This window comes from Apodemus sylvaticus, chromosome 22 (assembly GCF_947179515.1).
Source record: "Apodemus sylvaticus chromosome 22, mApoSyl1.1, whole genome shotgun sequence".
In the NCBI taxonomy this organism is placed as follows: Eukaryota; Metazoa; Chordata; class Mammalia; order Rodentia; family Muridae; genus Apodemus; species Apodemus sylvaticus.
In genome coordinates this window covers 25,856,581-25,877,281 of record NC_067493.1, presented here as the reverse complement: position 1 = coordinate 25,877,281, position 20,701 = coordinate 25,856,581, and the positions used below count along the sequence as shown (strand labels likewise).

General features: G+C 53.2%; 1 protein-coding gene across 1 annotated transcript in view; it reads right to left on the bottom strand.

Annotated features, from left to right (window-relative positions):
• Window positions 1-1,110: 1,110 nt before the first annotated feature.
• The window catches only part of Card11 (caspase recruitment domain family member 11), a 41,665-nt gene continuing 22,074 nt past the window's right edge, over window positions 1,111-20,701 (bottom strand). The window contains exons 10-23 of the mRNA XM_052169168.1: window positions 19,937-20,019; window positions 18,907-19,007; window positions 18,053-18,105; window positions 15,782-15,914; window positions 14,003-14,204; window positions 13,677-13,803; window positions 11,722-11,962; window positions 10,639-10,735; window positions 10,116-10,211; window positions 8,387-8,522; window positions 6,131-6,310; window positions 4,588-4,712; window positions 2,470-2,585; window positions 1,111-1,670 (exon numbers count right to left, since the gene is read on the bottom strand). Of these exons, the coding sequence (XP_052025128.1) occupies window positions 1,466-1,670; window positions 2,470-2,585; window positions 4,588-4,712; window positions 6,131-6,310; window positions 8,387-8,522; window positions 10,116-10,211; window positions 10,639-10,735; window positions 11,722-11,962; window positions 13,677-13,803; window positions 14,003-14,204; window positions 15,782-15,914; window positions 18,053-18,105; window positions 18,907-19,007; window positions 19,937-20,019 (1,895 nt within the window). The 3' untranslated portion in view covers window positions 1,111-1,465. The remainder of the gene's footprint in view (window positions 1,671-2,469; window positions 2,586-4,587; window positions 4,713-6,130; window positions 6,311-8,386; window positions 8,523-10,115; window positions 10,212-10,638; window positions 10,736-11,721; window positions 11,963-13,676; window positions 13,804-14,002; window positions 14,205-15,781; window positions 15,915-18,052; window positions 18,106-18,906; window positions 19,008-19,936; window positions 20,020-20,701) is intronic.

The following is a 20,701-nucleotide window of genomic DNA, read 5'->3' as shown; positions in this document are numbered from 1 at the left end:
ATCGAGGCTCCTTTCCGGTCACGTCTGTTCCCCTTGGCCAGACTTCTAAGAGGAAGCGAGCCGGGCCTCTGCTTGAAGGAAATTTACCATCACTCCAGGCTTTACCGAGGTGGGAGGTGGGAGCGTTTGGCCCTGCTGCCCCTCGGCTCCTCACCAGGCGCTCTATCGCGACTTAAATGGCTGCAGCTGGACCCTGGCCGACCCAGAGCAGTTAACTTGTTTCTATGGGCTGTTCTGGAAAAAGAAGGCTCTATGCTTGGCGGCGTTGCCAGGAGTGTTGATTTGAAAGGGGCCTGGTTCCTTGGCAGACTACGGATGGATCGTGAGGCAGGAAGGAGAGTGGCCTCTGGGTCCCCGGGCTACCCACTCTCAGCCTTCTATGTTGCGCTATTGGTATCTTTTTAAAATGGCGGAAACTGTTCTAGGCTGCACGATGCTGTGGCTTTTTTTTTTTTTTTTTTTTTTGGTTTTGTTTTGTTTTAATGAGAAAAAAAGATGGGACAATTGGTGTCTTGATAATGTTACAAAGCCATGAAGATTGAACCTGTGATATCTGTCGTAAGGTACCCACAGAAGCATGGCGCTTTCCACCTGGGTGGGAGAGGCGTGGTGTGCCTCGGGGCAGAGCTTACAGCAGAGGCTGGTAAACTGGTCAGAATGCTCAGGTTAAGTGGCTGCGAGGGCTCAGCTGTTGCTGGAACCTCTGTTCTCCCCCACCCCCACCCCTCACCCCAAGAACGTGTGCGGAGAGGTCGCAAAAGTCTGAGGATGGTGGGGAGAGCGGAGAAGTGAGAAGAGTTGTCCCCGGGACTAGCAGGGTTTTCCGCTCACCAGCCCAGAGCTGCAGTGGTTTTCTGTACAGGATCAAACCCTTAAAAGTTCTAGCAGGGCTTGCGGGGGTGGGCGTGGCTTCCGAGGTCCCACCCCTAGCCGAGAAACTCTCCAGTTAGCATCTGGTATGGGTAGAAAGGGTCTCATTTCACCCCCACCCCCTTTCAGAGCAAACGGTCACGTGGGAAGCCTTGGCCCATTCCCGCCTTGACTGCGCTTGAAGGGACCCCCAGCTAGTGAGACTGTGGGATAAGAACCTTTGCAAAGGACTAGGTCAGCCACGGAGAACTGGAGAAATTTTAATGCAAGAAAAAGAACGGCATAGGAGGAGTCCTGTCTCTCCAGACCCAGCCTGCCTGGGACTCGTGCTTCCTGCTTCCTCTAGGGCTGGCAGTCACTCTGGCTGCCGGAGGCCTGCAGGGACCTGTCCCTGTCCCATGCGTTTACATTCAACTGCTGCTCTGGCCTTGGAGAGGCTGCTGGCCTTGGACCCCAGGCTCTGGGATTACTCATCTCTGTTCACACCAGCAGAGCCTGACCTTCCTTCCACCAGGCGACTTCTGGTGACTTTGTTGCCAGGGGCTCCGGGGGCCTCCCCGTGCATCTGTGTCCGGCCGGTCGGACTCAGACAAGTTCACAGCTGGTCCTCGTCCACCCAGATGGTCTTGCGCTGTTCCTCTACGATCTTGTCCTTGAGGACTCGCAGCAGCTCCTCCACGCTGCTCCACATTTCGGCTTCCACCGTGGCGTAGAGGCAGGGCAGCGCCTCCAGCTCTTTTTCTTTGAGCCTGCACACTCGAAGGAATTCCTCTTCCGTCTCAGGCCGCGGCAGCAGCTTCCTGGGGGTGGTTGGGGTGGGCAGGGAGAGACAGCAGGGGAAGACATGGGGAGGCTGCAGGGCTCGATGCTCGATGCTCGCACTGTGAGCTAGAAGCCTGTGTTGCCTACGGGGGCGGGGCGGGGGACCTGCTGACTCCACCTCCCTAGTGCTGGGATTATAACAGTGAGTAAATATTCTTAAGACTACTTAGAGTTTGATACCAGTTTGGGGGTAACATGTGAATTCAACGCTAGTCTGGGCTACATGGTGAGAACCTTTCATTCCAGAATCAGGTCATCGTCCCAAATGGAAACTCTGTCCCCACTAAACACAAACTCTGCCCCCACCCCTTGAGCTTGGCTTCTACCATTCTGCTTCCTGTCTCCATGAGTCTGATAAAAGGGATTTCCATTAAGGGAACCATATGGTGTCTGTCCTCCTGGCTGATTTCACAGCATCCTATCCCCGAGAGTCACCCCTATCCTGGCAGGTGTTAGAATATCCTCCCTTTTCAAGGTTGAATACTATTCCACCAGGCTAACCTCAAACTTGCTGTCGTCCTGAGTGGCTGGGATACAGGCTTGTGCCACCACATCTGGCCACTTCCCACTTCAAACTCGACTTTCTCACGCACTTCATCTCAGTGACAGGAAGTTGATAGACCCTCTCCCAACCGCCACATTCACCCCATGCGTCTTACGTACGTGCACCAGCGTCTGCCCTGCTGCGCTCAGGGTCAGTGCCCCAGCACCCGGAACGTTTGGAAGGGCTGAGTAAGGGTGGTGGGTGGGGCAGGCGTGGGGGCGGGGCGTCCTCACCTGAACCGTTTGATGTTCTTCTCGCTCACTCGGATGAGCAGCACTATGGGGTACACCTTGCACTTGATCAGGTCGCGCACGCAGCCGATCCCAGCCTCCAGCAGGCAGTGTTTATTCTGCAAGTGTAGCGGCCATGGTCAGCAGTGGTGCCCACTTACCCGCCCCTGTGGGGGCCAGGCTGTGCTAGGAAACTGCAGAGTTAGCCTCGGTGAGGCGGTAGCCCTACTCCCGAGTGCTGCTCGGTCAACCCTGCTGAGCACAGTGACACCGGCTATGGAGGTCGAGTCAAGCAGGGTTTGCAGTGGACACTCACGCCCCCCCCCCCCTCCAGCTTTCCGGGGTATTCCTGGTAATGGGCAAGAGAACAGACAACGCCAGGAAAGGAGGCGGCTGAGGAGTCCTCGGGCTACCTGTCTAACCTGGAGCTTGTTAGTTGTGGAAAAGGACATTCCCATGTGGCTGAAGGCATCGCTCAAACCAACAAACACAAAACTACATCAAATAGAAAAAATGCACAACTGCCATCCCAGCCCTAGTGAGGCTGAGGCTGGAGGTTGAGAGCTTCAGGTCAGCCTGGGCTACACGGTGAGACCCTGTCTAAATGACCAGGCCAAACTAAACAAGAAACCGGACATAGAAATCTGTGTGTGTGTGTGTGTGTGTGTGTGTGTGTGTGTGTAATTCCAGCATGTGGGAGGAAGCTGAGGCAGGAGCATCATGAGTTTCAGGTTAGCCTGGGCTATCTAGTAAGAGTTGAAAATTAAAAAGAAAGAAAAAGAAATCAGTATAAAGAGGCAGGTGTATGGGACACACTTGTGATCCTAGGAGGCAGAGACAGGAGGATAGCAATTGGAGGGCAGCCTGGGCCACATAGCCAGTTCCAGGCTAGCCTGGGCCACATAGTGAAAGCTTATCTAAAAAGCAAGCAAAGGCTGGAGAGATTGCTCAGTGGTTAAGGACACTTGCTGTTCTTGCGGAGGATCTGGGTTCAGATCCCGGCACCCACGAGGCAGCTCACCTGGAACTCTCTAGCTCCAGGAGATGTGATGCCCTCTTCTGACCTCCGTGGGCATTACACTCATGTGTGCTTGCACGAGTGCACACAGACACAGATACACACACACAAAAAAATCAAACAAAAATATCTTTAAAAAACCAAGCCAAACAAAAAACAGAATATATATATTTCTTGAATAATATGTATGTGTATATGTGTATGTATATGTACATGTGTATGTGTATATATATGTATATGTATGCATATGTGTATGTATACATATATGTGTATGTATATGTATATTCAAGTGTACATGACTGTAATTTTGTCACCTAAGAGGTGGGAGGTGGGAGACTGTAGGTAGTTTTCAGGCCAGTCTGATCTACCCGTGAGACCCTTTCAAAAAACTAGAGAAGGAGGAGGAGGGAGAGGAGGATGGAGAAGAGGAGGGAGAGAGAGGGGGAAGAGGCAGAGAAGAAGAGGGAGAGAGAGAATATAGTGTTCCCACCACTCTGCGAACTTTTCCTCTGCACACACCGTGGACCTGGCATCCAGGCCTTGGGGAGTCACAGCTTGGAAACCCCGCCCCTCTGGACCTTCTCCCCTTATCTGTTTGCTCCCTGCCTCCCCTTAACCCTGGCTGGTGGGGCTCCACCTTTCCAGAACAATTCTTCTTGTCTGAGGCCCACTCACTTTCTCTTCTCTGTGGCCAGACCTCCCTAAGAGGACCTGGCTTTCTAATTTGAAATATGAAATAGGATTGCAGGTAGCAGCAGAAAACAAATCAGAATGTGCTTCTATCTAACACCCCTCTCCCTCTCCCTCTCTCTTAGGTATACACACACACACACACACACACACACACACCCTTAGCTAACATGAACCAACACCAGTGCTGGCAGAAACACACTGTTGTCTCTTGTGACAAAACAGAAGAGGCTCCCAACTTACAAGCCCACATCAGAGATGTGAGGACAAGGAGTGGATGCAGAGAGAGATCCGAGGCCTGAGTAGAGAGAAAGGACGGACGCAGTTGTGGTCACCCACCCTGGCCCACGACCCAGCACCCCACAGAGATGGTTGGGCAGGGCCTAGTCTGGCCGGTACCCGGGGCCCCTCACCTTGGCCGCCACGGCCTCAATGTTGGCGGGGACGATGCACTCGAAGGTGTTAGGGTTCTTTTCCCGGGAGTAGATGATGGTCTCTGTCCTCTGCTTTCGGAGGAACTCGTCTCTTGTGACGATATCTGCAGAGAGGGGAGTTAGTACCCAGGGTGGCAAGTGCTATTTGTGGTGGGTTGTCCTTTCCAGGCCCTGCCTGTATCATCTTGGGTGACATACAGTTTGATATTCATTTAGTCCTTCCCCACTACGGTTAACTGGGACTTCATCTTCTTTATGAAATAAGGAAGATCCCTGGAGGTGTGGTCAAGGTCATGGTTTATGATCATTACGCTAGACTACGCACACAGCAGGGGTTTTGTGGACCCTTGTGTTCTGGCTTTTCAACTGTGGGTGTCATTGGACAAAGTAACTCAGGCATTGTGGGGCAACGTATGTATGATTTAATAATGAAACTCATCTATGGAGCCAACCCCACAAACCTATCCACCTATCTATCCATCCACCCATCCATCCATCCATCCGTCCATCCGTCCGTTCGTCCATCCATCCATCCATCCATTTATCCATCCATCCATCCATCCATCCATCCATCCATCCATCCATCCATCCATCTGTGCATCCATTCACCTTTCTATCCATCCATCCGTCTGTCTGTCCGTCCGGACGTCCATCCATCTACCCATCTGCTCATTTATCCATCCATTTGCCTATTCATCATAACACATCTACATATCTATCCATCAACCCACCCATCCATTATTCAACTATCCACCACCTATTTATCTACTTACTTATCCAACCATTCATCATCCATCATCCACTCATCATAACCTGTCCATTCATTCAACTATATCTTCCAAGTGTCTACCATCCATCTACCTACTACCCATTCCTAGCCACCCATCAATCCATTATCCATCCATCTATCATCTACCTTTGCATCATCTACCACCCACCCATTTACCCATCTACCTACTACCCATTTCTATCATCTGTCTGTCCACCCATCATCCATCTATCCACCTACCCATCCATTTGACCATCCATCCATCTGCCCATCCATCCATCCATCCATCCATCCATCCATCCATCCACCCATCCATCCATCCATCTGCCCATCCATCCATCCACCCATCCATCTGCCCATCTGTCCGTCTGTCCATCCATCCGTCCATCCAACGGTCTGTCCATCCATCCATCCATCCATCCATCCATCCATCCATCCATCCACCCACCCACAGGATCTTACTCATGGTCAACCGTTTGGATTAAAAAAACGTGATGGGACACATTGTTGCACCCAAGGAACCTTGAACTAGCTGGAGATCATTACCAAGTGACTGAGTGGGCAGAGTGAAGGGGACCTTTTGTGAGAACACTGAGGAGGAGTAGGGGGAGGGGCAGGCTTCCTGCCACAAATGGAGGAGGAGGAGGAGGAGCAATGGAAGAAAGGGGACGGGTGCAGGCAGGGAGGCGGAGTCACTCTTGTGATGGGCCCCAGAAGCCTGTGTCCCTCTGTCTGTCACCTGGCCATGCTCACCTGATTTGCAGATGGTGAACTCCATGGCACCCCCCGAGTTGAGCAGCTTCTGCACCAGTGTCTTGGCCAGCATGGTGGGCGTGAACAGCACAGGCCTGCGGCGCTCGCAGTGGAAGGCGCGCACCAGGCTGTAGGGGATCAGGGTGAGGTTCCGGCTGAGCTCACTCTCAGGGTCCAGTTCTAATGGAGAACAGAAACAGTGGGCTGTCAGAGCCTGCCCTGCCCCAGGGCACACTCAGGTCTTGGGGGCCTTGGTCAATCCTGGAGGCCTCTGGTGGTAGGGAAAGGGGCATGGGTATCTTGGAGCCACTCTGGGTCCCTGAGGCACTGCCTCTGAGGGGCCTGTAGGGAAGACACAGAGGAGCCTTGATGGGTTCTGAAGTCTGGACCACCTCAGAAGACCAAGGATGGCCTCTTAGAAAAGCGGAGGGTTCTGCGGAGTACAGCCAGGTATGCAGTACTGTCCTTTCTGATTGAAATGTTCCCTCCTGGTGGGGGCCACAGGGCTCAATAGGAACTAATGACTCAGGGGGGAGGCTAGAAACTTGCTTAACTGAGGGGGGTGGGGCTGGCTCTGTGGGCGCAGTGCTTGCTGGGAACGTGTGTGAAGACCTACACTAGTCTCCGGAACCCATCTCGGGGACTTGCTGGTCAGTCTAGCCTTATCAGGGTGTCTAGGCCAATGAGAGGGATTGCCTCAAAAACAGGAAGAGGACTGAAGAGATGATTGGCTCAGCACTTAAGAGCATTTGCTGCTCTTGCAGAGGAGCCCAGCGACTCACAGCACCTGTAACTCCAGCTCCAGAGGGTTCATCTCCCTCTTCTGGTCTCTGAGGGAACTGCACTCGTGTAGCAAGAGTGTGTACACACACATAAATGAAAAGTAAAACAAAACAAAATCTCAGCCAAAACAACAACGATAACAACACCAAAACCATTAAGGTAGGTGGTGACTGAAGAACAAGACCTCTGACCTCTCTGACCTCATATGGCTACACAAGTGCAGAGAAAGCCAGGAGGTTACAGAGGCAGCCAACCAGTGTTAGGGATGAGACTCTTCAGCGGAGCTGTCTGCAGGTTGTGCAGGGGGGAGCTCCAGGGCTGTCCCTTTTGTGAGTCTTCACCCGTGCTGTGGTGGGACCTTTCTGAAGATGCCGTGTTCTGAGGCGCACATGCTCCTGACACCAGCCCCAGAACTCACTGGTTCTCCATGGTAGCGTTGGCTGGACTCTTTCCTTTGGTTGATGTTGCCCTCTCTGTCGGGTGTGTACAGATAGGGACTCCCCCCAGGAAAATCACGGGGTGTGAGGGCTCAGGCAGACAGCTGGGTGAAAGTACAGGAGACTGAGGGGCGGCGGAGAGGACCAAGCGGCAAGATTAGCTTCGCGGTCTGTCATGGAAAGCCTGACTCCTCCATTCCCTCGAGTCCCAGGGCTAGGGGATCCGTAAAGGCCAGGCATGCAGGGAGCCCGTTCCCAGGGTCAGGGGCCTGCCCTTTCCTCCTGCCCACTTTCCTTGGCTCCTGGCCTGCCCAGCCTGGGAACAAAGAGGATTTCCTAATTATCCATACTCAAGGTCTGCCTCTCTGTTTCAGAGACAGCCCAGCCTGGATTGGGGAGGCAGGGAGGGCTCACCATCATCTGGGGGACAGGGCGCGGGGTGACATTTTACCAGTCAGGTAAAAACAGTAAAAGGTACTCAGTGGGGGAGAGAAATCAATAAATACATAAGTCTTGGCACATGGCTTCAGTCAATGTGGACATCTGGGCACATGTGTGTACGTGTGTGTGTGTGTGTGTGTGTGTGTGTCTGTGTTTCTTTGTATGTGCACGAGTGTGTGTGTCTGTGTTTCTTTGTATGTGCACGAGTGTGTGTGTGTGTGCTCACAGGCACTTTCGTACACAAGTCAGATGCAGATATTGGATATCTCACTGGGTATCTTTCTCAATTATTCTATATCTTATTATTACTATTACTATTACTATTATTATTATTATTATTATTATTATTATTTAAGACAGGGTCTCTCACACAATCAGAAGCTTAACGATGGACAGAATGGCTGGACACTGAACTCCAGGTATCCTCCTGTCTCTGCCTCCTCTAGCTGGGGTCGTAAGTTCAGACTGGAAAGCTGCTGGGGTAAGCACGTTACTGACCGTCTCTTCAGCCCCTCCCTTGTCTGTTCATGGGTGGGGTGTGTACCGGACATGCCCCTGCTGGGCTGCAGGGAGGGGCCGGGAGGCCCTCACATACCTTCGTGCTTCTCCATCAGGAGTTTGGTGGCATCCAGCGAGGACCGGGAGAGGCTCCCCAGGGGACTCCCAGAGATGATTCTCACGCGCTCATTGCTGTTCATTCTTTTGTACTTGTTTTCTGACCGGCTGACAAACTGTGGAGGGAAGGGGGGTGTGGAAGGAGGGCAGGGCAGAGGGTGGGGGCAAGGGGGCGGGGCATAATCTCTTGATTTGCGCCAAGACTGACCTGCACCAGGAAGACAAAACCTTTGTTCAAACCTTGACTCTGCACTGCGGGGTGCCCAGGGCAGACTCCTCTGCGGTAAAGAGCTAGCCCTTGAATGCGACTCTGGAACACTCTCGCTACCATCCCATGAAGACACCACGTGCAGCTACTGTTCCGGCTGGTGAGGACCCAGGCTGGCAGCCCCTGGGGTCCGTACATGCTGGAAACCTCCAAGTCCCACATTGTTCCCATGAGCCTCTGGGTTCTGGGATCACGGGTTCCCGCACAGTTCCTAGATACTTCTCTGGCACAGAGTCCAGGTTCGCACAGAGCTCTCTGGACACCTTTGAGTCTCTCCTCACTTCAGAAGAGTCTGCCCAGTCCTACTATGTACCGGCCTCATGCTTGTATTCTTACATATTTTACAGATAGAGGTCTCATGTAGCCCAGGCTAGCCACAACCTCACTATGTAGCCCCGGAGGACCATGAACTTTAGATCTCCCTGCCTTTACTTCCTGAGAACTGGGATTACAAGCCTACCCCACCATGCCAGGTTTATGTGGTGCTGGGGAAGGAACCAGGGCTCCGTTCATGGTAGGTAGGGTTTTTGAATGACTGAGCTAGGCCCCTAGCTTAGCCTTGGGTCTTTGGCTGAAACCCTGATGGTTTAGTCTTGACACATGGGCCTAACAGTGTCATGAGGGATGGAAGGCCCTGCCTTCTGGAGGCCTCAATGCTCTGCAGGTCTCCTGCCACCCGGCTGACTCTGTTCCAGAACTGTATCTATCTGGGATTTGGGTCAAGGTGTTAGTTATTTCTTGCTGCACTGGAGTGTAATTAATGCAGCACCCACACAGGAAATGTGAGTCTGGGCTCACCTCCTTTGCTTCTCTCAACTATCAAAACAAGAAATGGCTGAAATCACGGAATCTGTACCTATATGGAGCCACACAGCAAGCCTGTCAATGGTCCTTGTATTATCCACCCCCCAAATATTTGCTTTTTCTTTAGAAGTTAAGTACAAGGAGAGAAACATTCTTCCCCGGTTCCACAGAGCTGAACTGTTTCCACAGATCAGTAAGAGCCAAGGCGCCTACTGGGTTTCCCTTGTCTCTTTGGCTGCTAGGATGCTCAGGTAAGTTTAATGCTGTCCCAGAGAGAATAAACTGGCCTACATATCTGGAGGGTTTGGTTTTTTTCCCCAACACAGCACATCTGATTTTTTTTTTCTTCAAATCATAATTTAGCAGCAGAGTTGTTGAAGCGCTTTTGGCCTAAAGTTTCTTCAAATCTTTTGTGAAAGCGAGACTGGCTTCCAGCAGGCGCGGAGTCTGTCTACAGACCTGTCACTGCAGGGATAAAATGGGACTGGAGAAGCCAGGCGCTGTGAGAAGTCACAAGGGGCGTCCTAAATACAATGCCTGGTTATGCCCTCCTGGCATTTCTTCTTGGTAGGCAGAGGGTAGGAGACCCGGCAAAGTGTGCTAGAAAAGTCAGTGCGCACCCGGTCGCCAACCTTACCTGCAGGAGCTGGCCAAAGAAGAAACTCGCTCTGGAGAGGCGGGGGCTGACCCGGGGGTCGCTGGTCGAAAGCGTCTCTTCCGGCTGCAGGGTGTTCTAGAATGAGTTTGTCAATCAGCTCAGGCCCAGCAAAGGGCTCCTGAGTGTGAGACTGCCGTAGAGAGATGTACACCTGGCCCCAAGTCGCCTCTGGCCCAAATGTCAGGTGCAACACCAAAGACCTGCAGCCCCGGCGGTGGCAGAGGTTGGGAGAGGGCAGCTGTTTGCATCTGAGATAGAGCAAAAAGGGCTGGGAAGCGTTTGTGAGTCTCCTAAGTCAGGGCTGGGGAGGGCTCACCGGAGGAGCTGGGGGCGTGGCTCAGTGGGAGAGCCCCTGCCTAGAAACCCCCAGTGAGGGGCTCCCCCTTCCCAAGGACCCAAACTCCCTGCAGTGCATCTTCCCGACGACGACTTGGTGACATGGCTCCTTCCGTATAGGGAGGAATAGGTGTGCGCGTGCGCGTGTGTACATCTGTGTACCTACCCGGAGGCTGCGCAGGGTGTGGTGAGCGCTGTCCGCCTCTTCCCGGTTGCCTCTGTGAACCAGTCGCTGGAGCTTCACTAGGAGGAGCTGTTGAGCCCTGAGGAGGGGAAATGGGAGCAGCCTCAGGGCTATGACTGGAGAAGGTTTCCCCGAGAAACACAGGGCTTCCCCATTGGGGTTGGGATCCAGACTCCTGCGGACCAGCTGCAGGGTCACGCCCTTGTGCCTGGGTTTCTTCACTGACCATCCGACTGGCTGAGACCCACTGCCTGTGACTGACTAAGCAGCAGCAAGGGCGCAGAAGAGCAGGTGTCACTGTGTGGAAGAAAAGCCATGACACCTGATGGCTTCCGCCCAGCCTGACTAAAGAGAAATCACAGAAGGACTGGGGCATGGCTCAGAGACAGAGCATTTGCCCACTATGCCCAGGGTTGAGGATTCCATCTCCTCCCACCTTGACCCTGAACCTCAGATAAAAAGAAAAGAGGTGAGGCAGGACCATCATCCCAGCTGCCTCGGGAGGAGAAGGGCTGAGGGCAGGACTGTAAGTTCAACACCAGGTTAGGTAATTCAGTCAAACTCTATTGCAAATTAAAAAATAACAAAACAGGTTGGGGGCGTGGCTCAGTGGGAGAGCCCCTGCCTAGAATCCCACAGTGAGGAGCTGGGGGCGTGGCTCAGTGGGAGAGCCCCTGCCTAGAATCCCACAGTGAGGAGCTGGGGGCGTGGCTCAGTGGAAGAGCCCCTGCCTAGAATCCCCCAGTGAGGGGCTGGGGCGTGGCTCAGTGGTAGAGCCCCTTCTTAGAATCTCCCAGTGAGTGGATGGGATGGCTCAGTGGTAGAGCACCTGCCTAGAATCCCCCAGGGAGGGGCTGGGGGTGTGGCTCATGGGTAGAGAGCTTCCCAGCATGCCTGGTGGTCACTGGATAGAATGAGGGTGCTAGGAGATTTTGTGAGGACATTGTGCTGTCCTCACAAGAGCAAGGAAGCCTCTCGCAGAAGGAGGTGCCCCTATCTTCCAGATCCTCAGGTTGAGGGAGCTTCTGGGCCCCAGGGTGGTCTGGGAGCCCATCCCCCACTCACCGGCTATAGCTGGGGATGGTGCCTGTGTCCAGGTCTTGGTCAGTGAAGGGATCGACTCGTGCACACAGCCATTCATGCCTGTCCTGGTACATGGTGTCTAGGACATGCACCACATCGTCACACTTCAGGGACATGGAGCAGGCATCCAGCTGGCTGGAGATGTTCAGGTTCAGGCGGATATAGAACGAGTCTCCTGATGTGATCAGACCATCCTCCATCTCCTTCAGCAGCTTCCGGTATCCTGAGGAGATGTAATCCAAAAATGTAAGCATCGTGGAGACACCTTGTCTGAGTGCCTGTCTTCCTCCTTGCGAGCGGGCGGCCACAACATCTAGGGGTTCCTCTTCCACTTCAGCTTCCAAGAAAGCTTAGGGCTAAAATCTGTGCTGAACTTCGATGTCTAACTCACTAGCATCTGTACTGTGGTTCCCATGCTTTTCAAGTGGTACTTAACACACAGCAGGCTATATGAATCCCTCAACTCAATGAATTTTTGCAAATGCATACACGTGGATAGCTCCTACTCTAAACCAGTAGGCTCTCTCAGGCTAACCTTACCCTGATTGCTGTAGTTCTAGCTAGCTGTACCTCATGTTGCAAAAATGGAAAGAAGTATCATGAGTTCTTTGCTTCTAGCTGATACTGCTCAACATTATGTTTATAAGACACGGCTCTGTGGCACACATTCCTTTTCATTGCTGTATAGTACTCCACACTGGTGTTCGTTACTCAGATACGTTCTTTTTGGGGGACAGATGTGCTCATTTCTCTGGAACACAGATACAGAAAGTCGAGTCACCAGGTCATTGCGAATCTGTGAGGAAGCTTTAGTAGCTACTGCCAAATGCTTCAGGTGTGATTATGGCCACACGTTGCTGGTGTTTTTGAATAAACTTTGCAAGTAACTTTGGGAGTATGCAGGGCTTACAGTGTGAATCTAATAAGTGCTGCAACCTGTCAGTGAACACCTATGGTATACACCCATAATTTATATCCCTGAATAGCCCCAGTGACAGAGGGTTGTGGGTCAAAGTGGGAGCTGTAACAAGCAGGGTCCTAGGAGGTCATTCATTGCCGAACAGCATTCCAAGCAGTTGAGTTGGTACGAAGAAACAGAGATTCCATATCGGGTCCTTCAGGGGTGTCCTAGCTTTGTCCCGCCCTGGCTCAGATGCCCTAGTACCACCCCGCATCCCTGAGTCTGAGCTCTATTTTAGGGCTTTCCCAGAAATTCAGACTGGAGGGCTATGCTGCCATTCACCATTAGGGGCCACAACTCACTTTGCAGCCCTGTAGCCCACAGGGTCAAGATGTCCCCTAGAGATTTATTTATTTTGGCACACCCTGGGAAGCCCATCCCCAGGAGCTGGTAGGAGCAAATCCCACGAGTCGGAGGTGACTGGGCTCCGAAGTGCACCAGGGGTGCTGCTGGGAAGGGGCAGAAGAGCGGCTGGAGAGGCTGGCTGGCTATTTATGCTCTGCTCAAATATTCATGATTACTGTGGTTAAAAATAAGACCCAGCTGCAGAGGCAATCACGCAGGAAAACCCAGAGGTGAGAATGAGAATCCAAACCATCACCCAGGCAGCAAGCAGTGTTGCTGGGGGCTGGGCCGGGCGGGGAGGCAGGGCTGCCTGCCTGTCAGCGGGGGCCGGATGTGCTTCGCCCCGATTCTCTGCCTGTAGTAGGCTGGGGAGCATGAAGGGGGAGACAGATGTCACCTGTGCAGGGAGAGGAGCGAGCCAGGCTACTGGAGCCGTGTCCTCTGTTTCCCTAGGAGGTTTGTGGATTTGGTTCAGGGTGACACAGAGTATCTTCAAACCCACCTGTTATCCTCTTGGGTTGAGAAGCAGCTCAATTCTCATGGCGCAGAGAGGGAGCAAGGGGGGAGGCTCAGGGTATGCGTCCTGTACCCTATAGGCCCTTGCGTGGACCAGGTCCGGCTCAGGTCTTACCTTCATGGTTGACCTTGTAGTGCAGGGTGACGGGGCCACTGCACCTCTGGATGGTCCAACGGGCCTCTTCCTTTGTGCATGCATCCAGTGGGACGCTCTGCCTTTCTCCTCGGATGCAACCTTCCAGCTACAGGGCAAGAACAAGCAGTTCATTTTCTTCGGCTCTGCCGATGGGCGGGGCGAAGGCTGCTTCTCACCGGAGCATCCTTCACAGGACATAAGGGCATCTTGTGCCACTGGGTTGCATGTGTCTCTAAGTGCGCATGCGTCTGCGTAGAAGAGAAGGGCCTGGGGACACCCCCGCAGCTTCTCCCTCTATGTCTCACCAGCAGGAGTTGGTGGCCCTCACGCAGTCCGGCCCTCTCAGCCAGCGAGCCTGGCTTGACAGAGTGAATGAAGCTCCCGCGTGCGTTGCCGCCCAGAAGGGTGAGCTGGGTGATGAGGCCATCGCCATTCAGAGTTGTGTGCTGGACCAAGGGTCCGGAGCCCCGCACGTGACCCCCAGACGTGACCGATGGCCGGAAGGGCCTGAGTTGGGAAATAAAATAGGCAGTCAGACTCAAAAGAGAAGAGAGACCATGCTCGCAGGCTGGGGAAGGATGCTGGTGGCACGACTGTATGTGTCCTTGAAGCTTGGGGACCTCTGGGTTCTAAGGGATTCACAACTGCAGGAGGACGTCAGGAAGTAGGAATAACCACCCGCCCCTTCTCCTCCTCTGTGTGTCTGTCTGTCTGTGTGTCTGTGTGTCTCTCTTGTTTATCTATCTTTCTGTCTGTCTGCCTGCCTATCTATCTATCTATCTATCTATCTATCTATCTATCTATCTATCCATTATCTATCTATTTACCTTCTGTCCATCTATCTGTCTGTCTGTCCGTCTGTCTGTCTGCCTATCTATCTATCATCTATCTATCTACCTTCTGTCTATCTATCTATCTATCTGTCTGTCTGTCTGTCTGTCTGTCTGCCTGCCTGCCTATCTATCTATCTATCTATCTATCTATCTATCTATCTACCTTCTGTCCATCTATCTGACTATCTGTCCGTCTGTCTGCCTATCTATCTATCTATCATCTATCTACCTTCTGTCTATCTATCTGTCTGTCTGTCTATCTATCTATCTATCTATCTATCTATCTACCTGTCTGTCCATCTATCTATCTATCATCTATCTATCTATCTATCTATCTATCTATCTATCATCTATCTACCTTCTGTCCGTCTATCTGTCTGTCTGTCTGTCTGTCTATCTATCTATCTATCTATCTATCTATCTATCTATCTATCTACCTGTCTGTCTATCTATCATCTATCTATCTATCTATCTATCTATCTATCTATCTATCTATCTATCTATCTAATCATCTATCTATCTATCTTATCATCTATCTTATCTATCTACCTTATCTATCTATCTATCTATCTATCTATCTATCTATCTAAAGTTTCTCTGTGTTACTCTGGCTGTCCCGGAAATCACTCTTTAGACCAGGCTGGCCTTGAACTCAGAGATGTGCCTGCCTCTGCCTGCATAGTACTGGGATTAAAGGTGTGTGTCACCACCACCCAACAATGTCTAGGTTTCTTATCCTGACTGTCAAGGAATAGATGGAGTGGTCCTCTCTCCCTTCCCCAGTGCCCCCACTTTGAGATAGTTCTCACATAGCACAGGCTAGCTTCCAACTCACTAGGTAGCTGCGGAAAACCTTGACCTTCTGATCCTCTAGCCTCTATTTCCTGAGTGCTGGGATTCCTTTGCCTGATTATGCGGTGCTGGGGCTGGAGCCCAGGGGTCCCCTGTGTGCTGGTGAGCATCCTCCCAACTGAGCCACACCCCTAGCCTGAGGAACTGATTTGTGACTGAGACCCTGGGCTTAGTCCTAAGGCACAGACATGGTCCCCTCTGTTAGGGAAGTGAACCGACGAGGGTCTTGGGTCTTGGGGTCCTATCCTTAAGCTTTTGCATCTGGGGCTTGCTGATGGCAAGCATACGCCACCACACCCAGATTTTTATGTGGGCTCTGGGGATTTTGAACTCAAGTCTTCATGCTCACGTGACAAGTGCTATATCCACAGCGCCATCTCCCCAACCCTGTCTCCATACCTTTCTAAAGAGAACTTCCGGAACATGAGGTTGACCTGCTCCAGATCATAGGCGTCCAGTCCCTCCGACTGGTGTGAGGAGGAGGAGGAGTGGATGGAGGGGGGTCCGAAGGAGTAACGTTCATGATTTTCATCTGCAGAGGAGTGAGGGTCTGTTAGGACCCAGGAGCACCAGGGGAGCACCCAGGAGCACTAGGGGAGCACCCAGGAGCACCAGGGGGAGCATCTAGGACCACCATCCTCCCCCCCGCATGGAGCTAAATAGTAGCATAGCCCTGTAGACTGGAATTTGGGGAGAGTCTTCAGAGGCATAGCACAGGGTTGTATCATGTAGCCCAGACTGTCCTCAAACTTGCCATTCTCCTGCCTCCATCTCTCCTGTGCTGGGATTACAGTATGTACCCAGATGTAGGGATTTGGGGTCAGAGCCCTGCAGTTCTTACTGAACTCTGCCTATCTCTCTCCATCAGGGCAGGTAAAGTCCAAAATAGACATCCTCCTGCTTCTGCTCCTAAGGGGCCTCACTAGATGTCGGCATGTAGGAATTAGGAGGTACCAGAGGAGGGCATCTGGTACCTCTATCACTTTCTGTCTACCCCTTTGCAGCAGGGTCTCTCCCCAAACCTAGGGCTCACGCCTTCTCAGAGAGGTGGGAGGCTAGCCAGGCCCAGCAGCCTTGTCTCTATGCCTCTCAGAATTAGGGTGAGAGACATTTGCAGGGACGCCCAGCTTGCTGCAAGGATGCTGGGACCCGAGCTCCCGTCCTCATGATGTGGAGAAGAACTCAGCAGTTGAGCCGTCCCTGCACTTCTCAGCTCCGTCTCGGGAGTGGACTCTGGGGTTCTCACTTTAGCACCCCCACCTCCAAGTGGTCTCCCCACCCTCCTCCACTGACGTTAAGACTCTGGGCCTGGGTAGCCCGGGGTCCCTATCCTCTTCTCCCACCTCAGCTGGACTGTAAGTTCTCAGGAAAGATGCTCACTGGACCAGAGCCACCAGGGTAAGGGACACACTGGTCCTGCTTGGGCCTGATAACAAAGGCCAATTCTGCACAGGAATTTTTCCCAACACCCGCAACATACTTTGGACGCCTGCCCAGGATTCACTGCCTGGCTTCCCTGTTCTCAAACTCTCTTGGTTCCTTTCATTACCCAGCCTCCATTAGGTGCTAACCTCTCTTTAACACTTGATAGCTTGTGATGGTCCCCAATTATGGAGGATCACTAATCTTTCCATTTTATCTGCTGGTGGCCTCTGCTAGTCAGGGGCACAGATGGGGCCGGGAGCACTGGGATGTATATGTGTGTGCTGGAAGGGTGTATCTGGAGGATGCGGAGCCGAACCTTCCAGCAGGGTAGGGGTCTGGTGATGCCTGGGGCATGGGCCCATCTCCAGGCTCCCTCCCTCTCAGGGATCCAGCCTGGCATTGGCACCATAGTCTCTGTCGCCAGGGATGCTGGAACTGGGACTGAGCAGGAATCCCTGGCTGGGAGGAGGCAGGTAATCGGGACCACACAAGTACTCTGTATCCCCGAAGTCCAGGCCCTTATTCCTGGATTTCCATATCCTGTGTATGACTGAGAGAGTGTCAGTGTCCCCAGTGTGGTCATTTGAGGACCATGTCCTAAAATTCAGTCCTGGCTTCCACCTCCAATTTCATGTAGCCCAGGCTAGGCTCCAATTTTCTAAGTAGTGGAAGATGATCTTGAACTTCACTTATACCTGCCTCCCCCCGTCCCCCAAGTGCTAGGATCACAGGAGTGTGCCATCAAGCCCAGGTGATGTGGTGCTGGAGTGGAACCCAGGGCTTCAGGCATGCTAGACAAACTCTAGACCAACTAAGCCACGCCCCAGCCCCTCCCTCGGGGATTCTAGGCAGGGGCTCTACCACTGAGCCACGCCCCCAGCCCCTCCCTGGGGGATTCTAGGCAGGGGCTCTACCACTGAGCCACGCCCCCAGCCCCTCCCTCGGGGATTCTAGGCAGGGGCTCAACCACTGAGCCACACCTCCAGCCCCTCACTGGGAATTCCAGGCAGGTGGTCTACTATTGAGCCACATTCTGAGTCTTAGAATTATTATTTTAGATCCATGGCTTTCCTTGTTCTTCAGTTGAGTGGCTGGCTCTGCCTATAAATCACAGGACCACCTTGGTCCCCAGCTCGAGTCTATGATCAGACTTCCTTCCGTGTTTTCCTTCTGAGTCCTTCTTGGGACAGACTGCCCTCCCCGGTCACCAGGACTCCTCCGGGCCTGGCAGACACACACACATACCGTCAAGGTCTAGGGCATCAAACCCGAAGCTATCGTTGTCTTCTTCTACCGCGCTGTAAGAAACAAGCGGGGAGGGGGTTTGAGACGACACTGGTGTGAGTGTGTGCTGCAGGTGAACAAGGTAGAGGAAGCTTCTAGAATGATTTGGCTTTCCGCCAGGCCTTGGTTCTAAGAGGCCAGCATAGGAGGGGAAGGGGGCAGGGATGAGTAGGGTGGGATAAGGCGGGATAGGCAAGGAAGAGGGACTAAACCAGCAGGAAGGCAGCCCTGGTGGCCTGCAGAGACTATATCTTGGTAGCTGAGGAGGAGGGACAAAGATCAGGGGAATATGTGTTGGGGGGTGGTGGTGGCGCGGGTGGAGCTAGACATGGTGGTTCTGGCTGCTCACAGGACTCAGGAGGCAGAAGCAGGGAGATTGCCCGTGAGAGGCCAGCCTGGGGTACGAATTTTCCAGAGGCCAAGTAGCCTCTGCATTTCACACTACAGATTTGCCCCCTATGCATTCTCAGACGGGTCCGAGGCAGCAGAGCGCCCTCTAGGCAGGAGTAGGTGGAATTAACCCTTGGCTGGCCACAGTGGTGTATGTAGGTGGGTTTGGGAGACTTCTGTAAGGTCCTTGAACACAAGTCTAAACTGTTCAGAAGGGGCGCCCCCTGGGGGACCGAGCAGGTATTTTCACAGGTCAGCTTGGACCAGGCTTATAAAGAAGGTGGTTCTACATCTCCAAGCCTCAACTAGGACAGTGGGCCTCCTCTCGCCTTTCAACGTTGTTGAGAGGCTTAAGGAGTTCATACCAATATGGGGACCTGGAGACAGGGTCAGCCAGCTAGCCAAGGCCTCCACCTGCCACTCACCTACGATGTGGCGCATCTTCCTTACAGCGTCTGACTATGGAGTCATTTCCCGGGGGCTCTGCGGTGATTGACATGATACTGCTGCGGCTCCGATGGGGTTGCTGTGAACGCGGCACAGCTGTGTTACCGGATATTTATCTGCGATGCCTCGGCGGGCATAAATATTATATACACGGGAACTAAATTTAACTTGGGATGTTCCCACCCCTACTCGGGAAGCATGGGCTGAGCAAGTTGGTCCTCAATATGACCTTGGCTGGAGGAGGCTGGGCTCAGCCCTGCGGCCGTCAGAGCGCAGCTGCTTCCACAGCTGCTCGCTGGGAGAAACAGACGGAAACCGCTGAGCTGGGGAGCCAGAGCCGAGGCCTCATGACCCTGCACAGACTGGGTTTCGTGCCCCCCCCCCCCACCTGCGGGCTCTGTTTTGGACAGGGTGGGTGTGGAGAGGAGTGCTTTGCGGAGGGGCTGGGGGAGAGGTGGGATCGTGGATGGGACAAGGACCTTGGATTTTGGCCCGGGAGCTGATACCAGACCGTTGTTGTACATTCATTACCAAATTTCTACCTCCCTCAGGGTCTGATTTGAGAAGCTGAGCTGACATTTTTCCCAGGGCACCCCTCGGGCTTAGAATTTCTAATCTTGTGCCGTCTGCGGGTTACAAATAGATAGCTGGATGTACCAGAAGGCTGGGGCCCCTGCCTAGCTCTGTACAGGAGTGTGGGGAGGGGATGCGCCCTCTCCTGAGGCTCCAGCAGCCCCTGCCCTGCCCCAAACCCTCCCCGGACTGTGGCCCGGGGTTGCATGGGTCTGTGAAGCTGCAGAATCGGTCCTGTTTGCCACCGCCCCTTAGGAGTCCCGCCGCCTCCCCCTCCCGCGAGTGTTAAATTGGGAATGGAGGCAGCAGGAAGGGTGTGAATGCGTAGCTGGGCTGGGGAAAGGGAAACTTCTTTAAATAAACATCAGTGAGGCCCCAGGCTCAGCCCAGGGACTCTGAAGGTGTGTTAGTGGAGTGGGAATTACAGCAGCTCACCATCTTGGAGAACGAGCTGGTGACAGGTAGCGAGCGAGAGGAGCTGGGGCTGCCGTCTGTGAAATCCTCTTCGTGCCCCTTCACTGTCCTCATCAGAGCCGCGGGAGGGAGGCCGGAGGGAGAAGCGCGCCCAGAAAACAGAGGAGGGGGGAAGGGAGGGAGGGAGAGGGGAGTTAAAGCCTCTACCCGGGGTTCTCCTGACATGGGTGGGCAGGGGACTGGGCAAATCGGGGCTTGTTCTGTCCCCTGTGGAGACCCGGGGACGCAACATCAGTAAAACCTCTGCTTCTCTTCTCTTCCAGGTGGCACTATTTTTCTTTTCTTCAGGATAGCATATCCTGCGCCAGGTCCGGCTGGCCAAGAGTCGCTCCAGTCAAGACTAAACCATGTCACCCGTCTCTAAGGACTCACAGAGGGTTCCCCCCCGGCCCACCCACCCCCCCCCCGCCATTCCACCTCCATCCAATGAGGAAGCATTGGGTAGACAAGAAAAACCGCATGTCCATTTTCATCAAACCATTCCCTGCTCAACAAGGTGGGCAGACAGCGTGTGTGTGTGTGTGTGTGTGTGTGTGTGTGTGTGCGTGTGCACACAGCAAAAAGAGGGACGAACTCATCACTTCCTTAGCAAAGCCTCCCGTGTTGGCTCTTGCTCTTTAGGGGATCCTTAGCCCCTGACCATCTTCCATCTTGAGGAAGATGGTCTTTGCGTGACCATCTTCCTCAATTTTTGTGTGACCAACCTGCCACCTACAAGGCACCTGT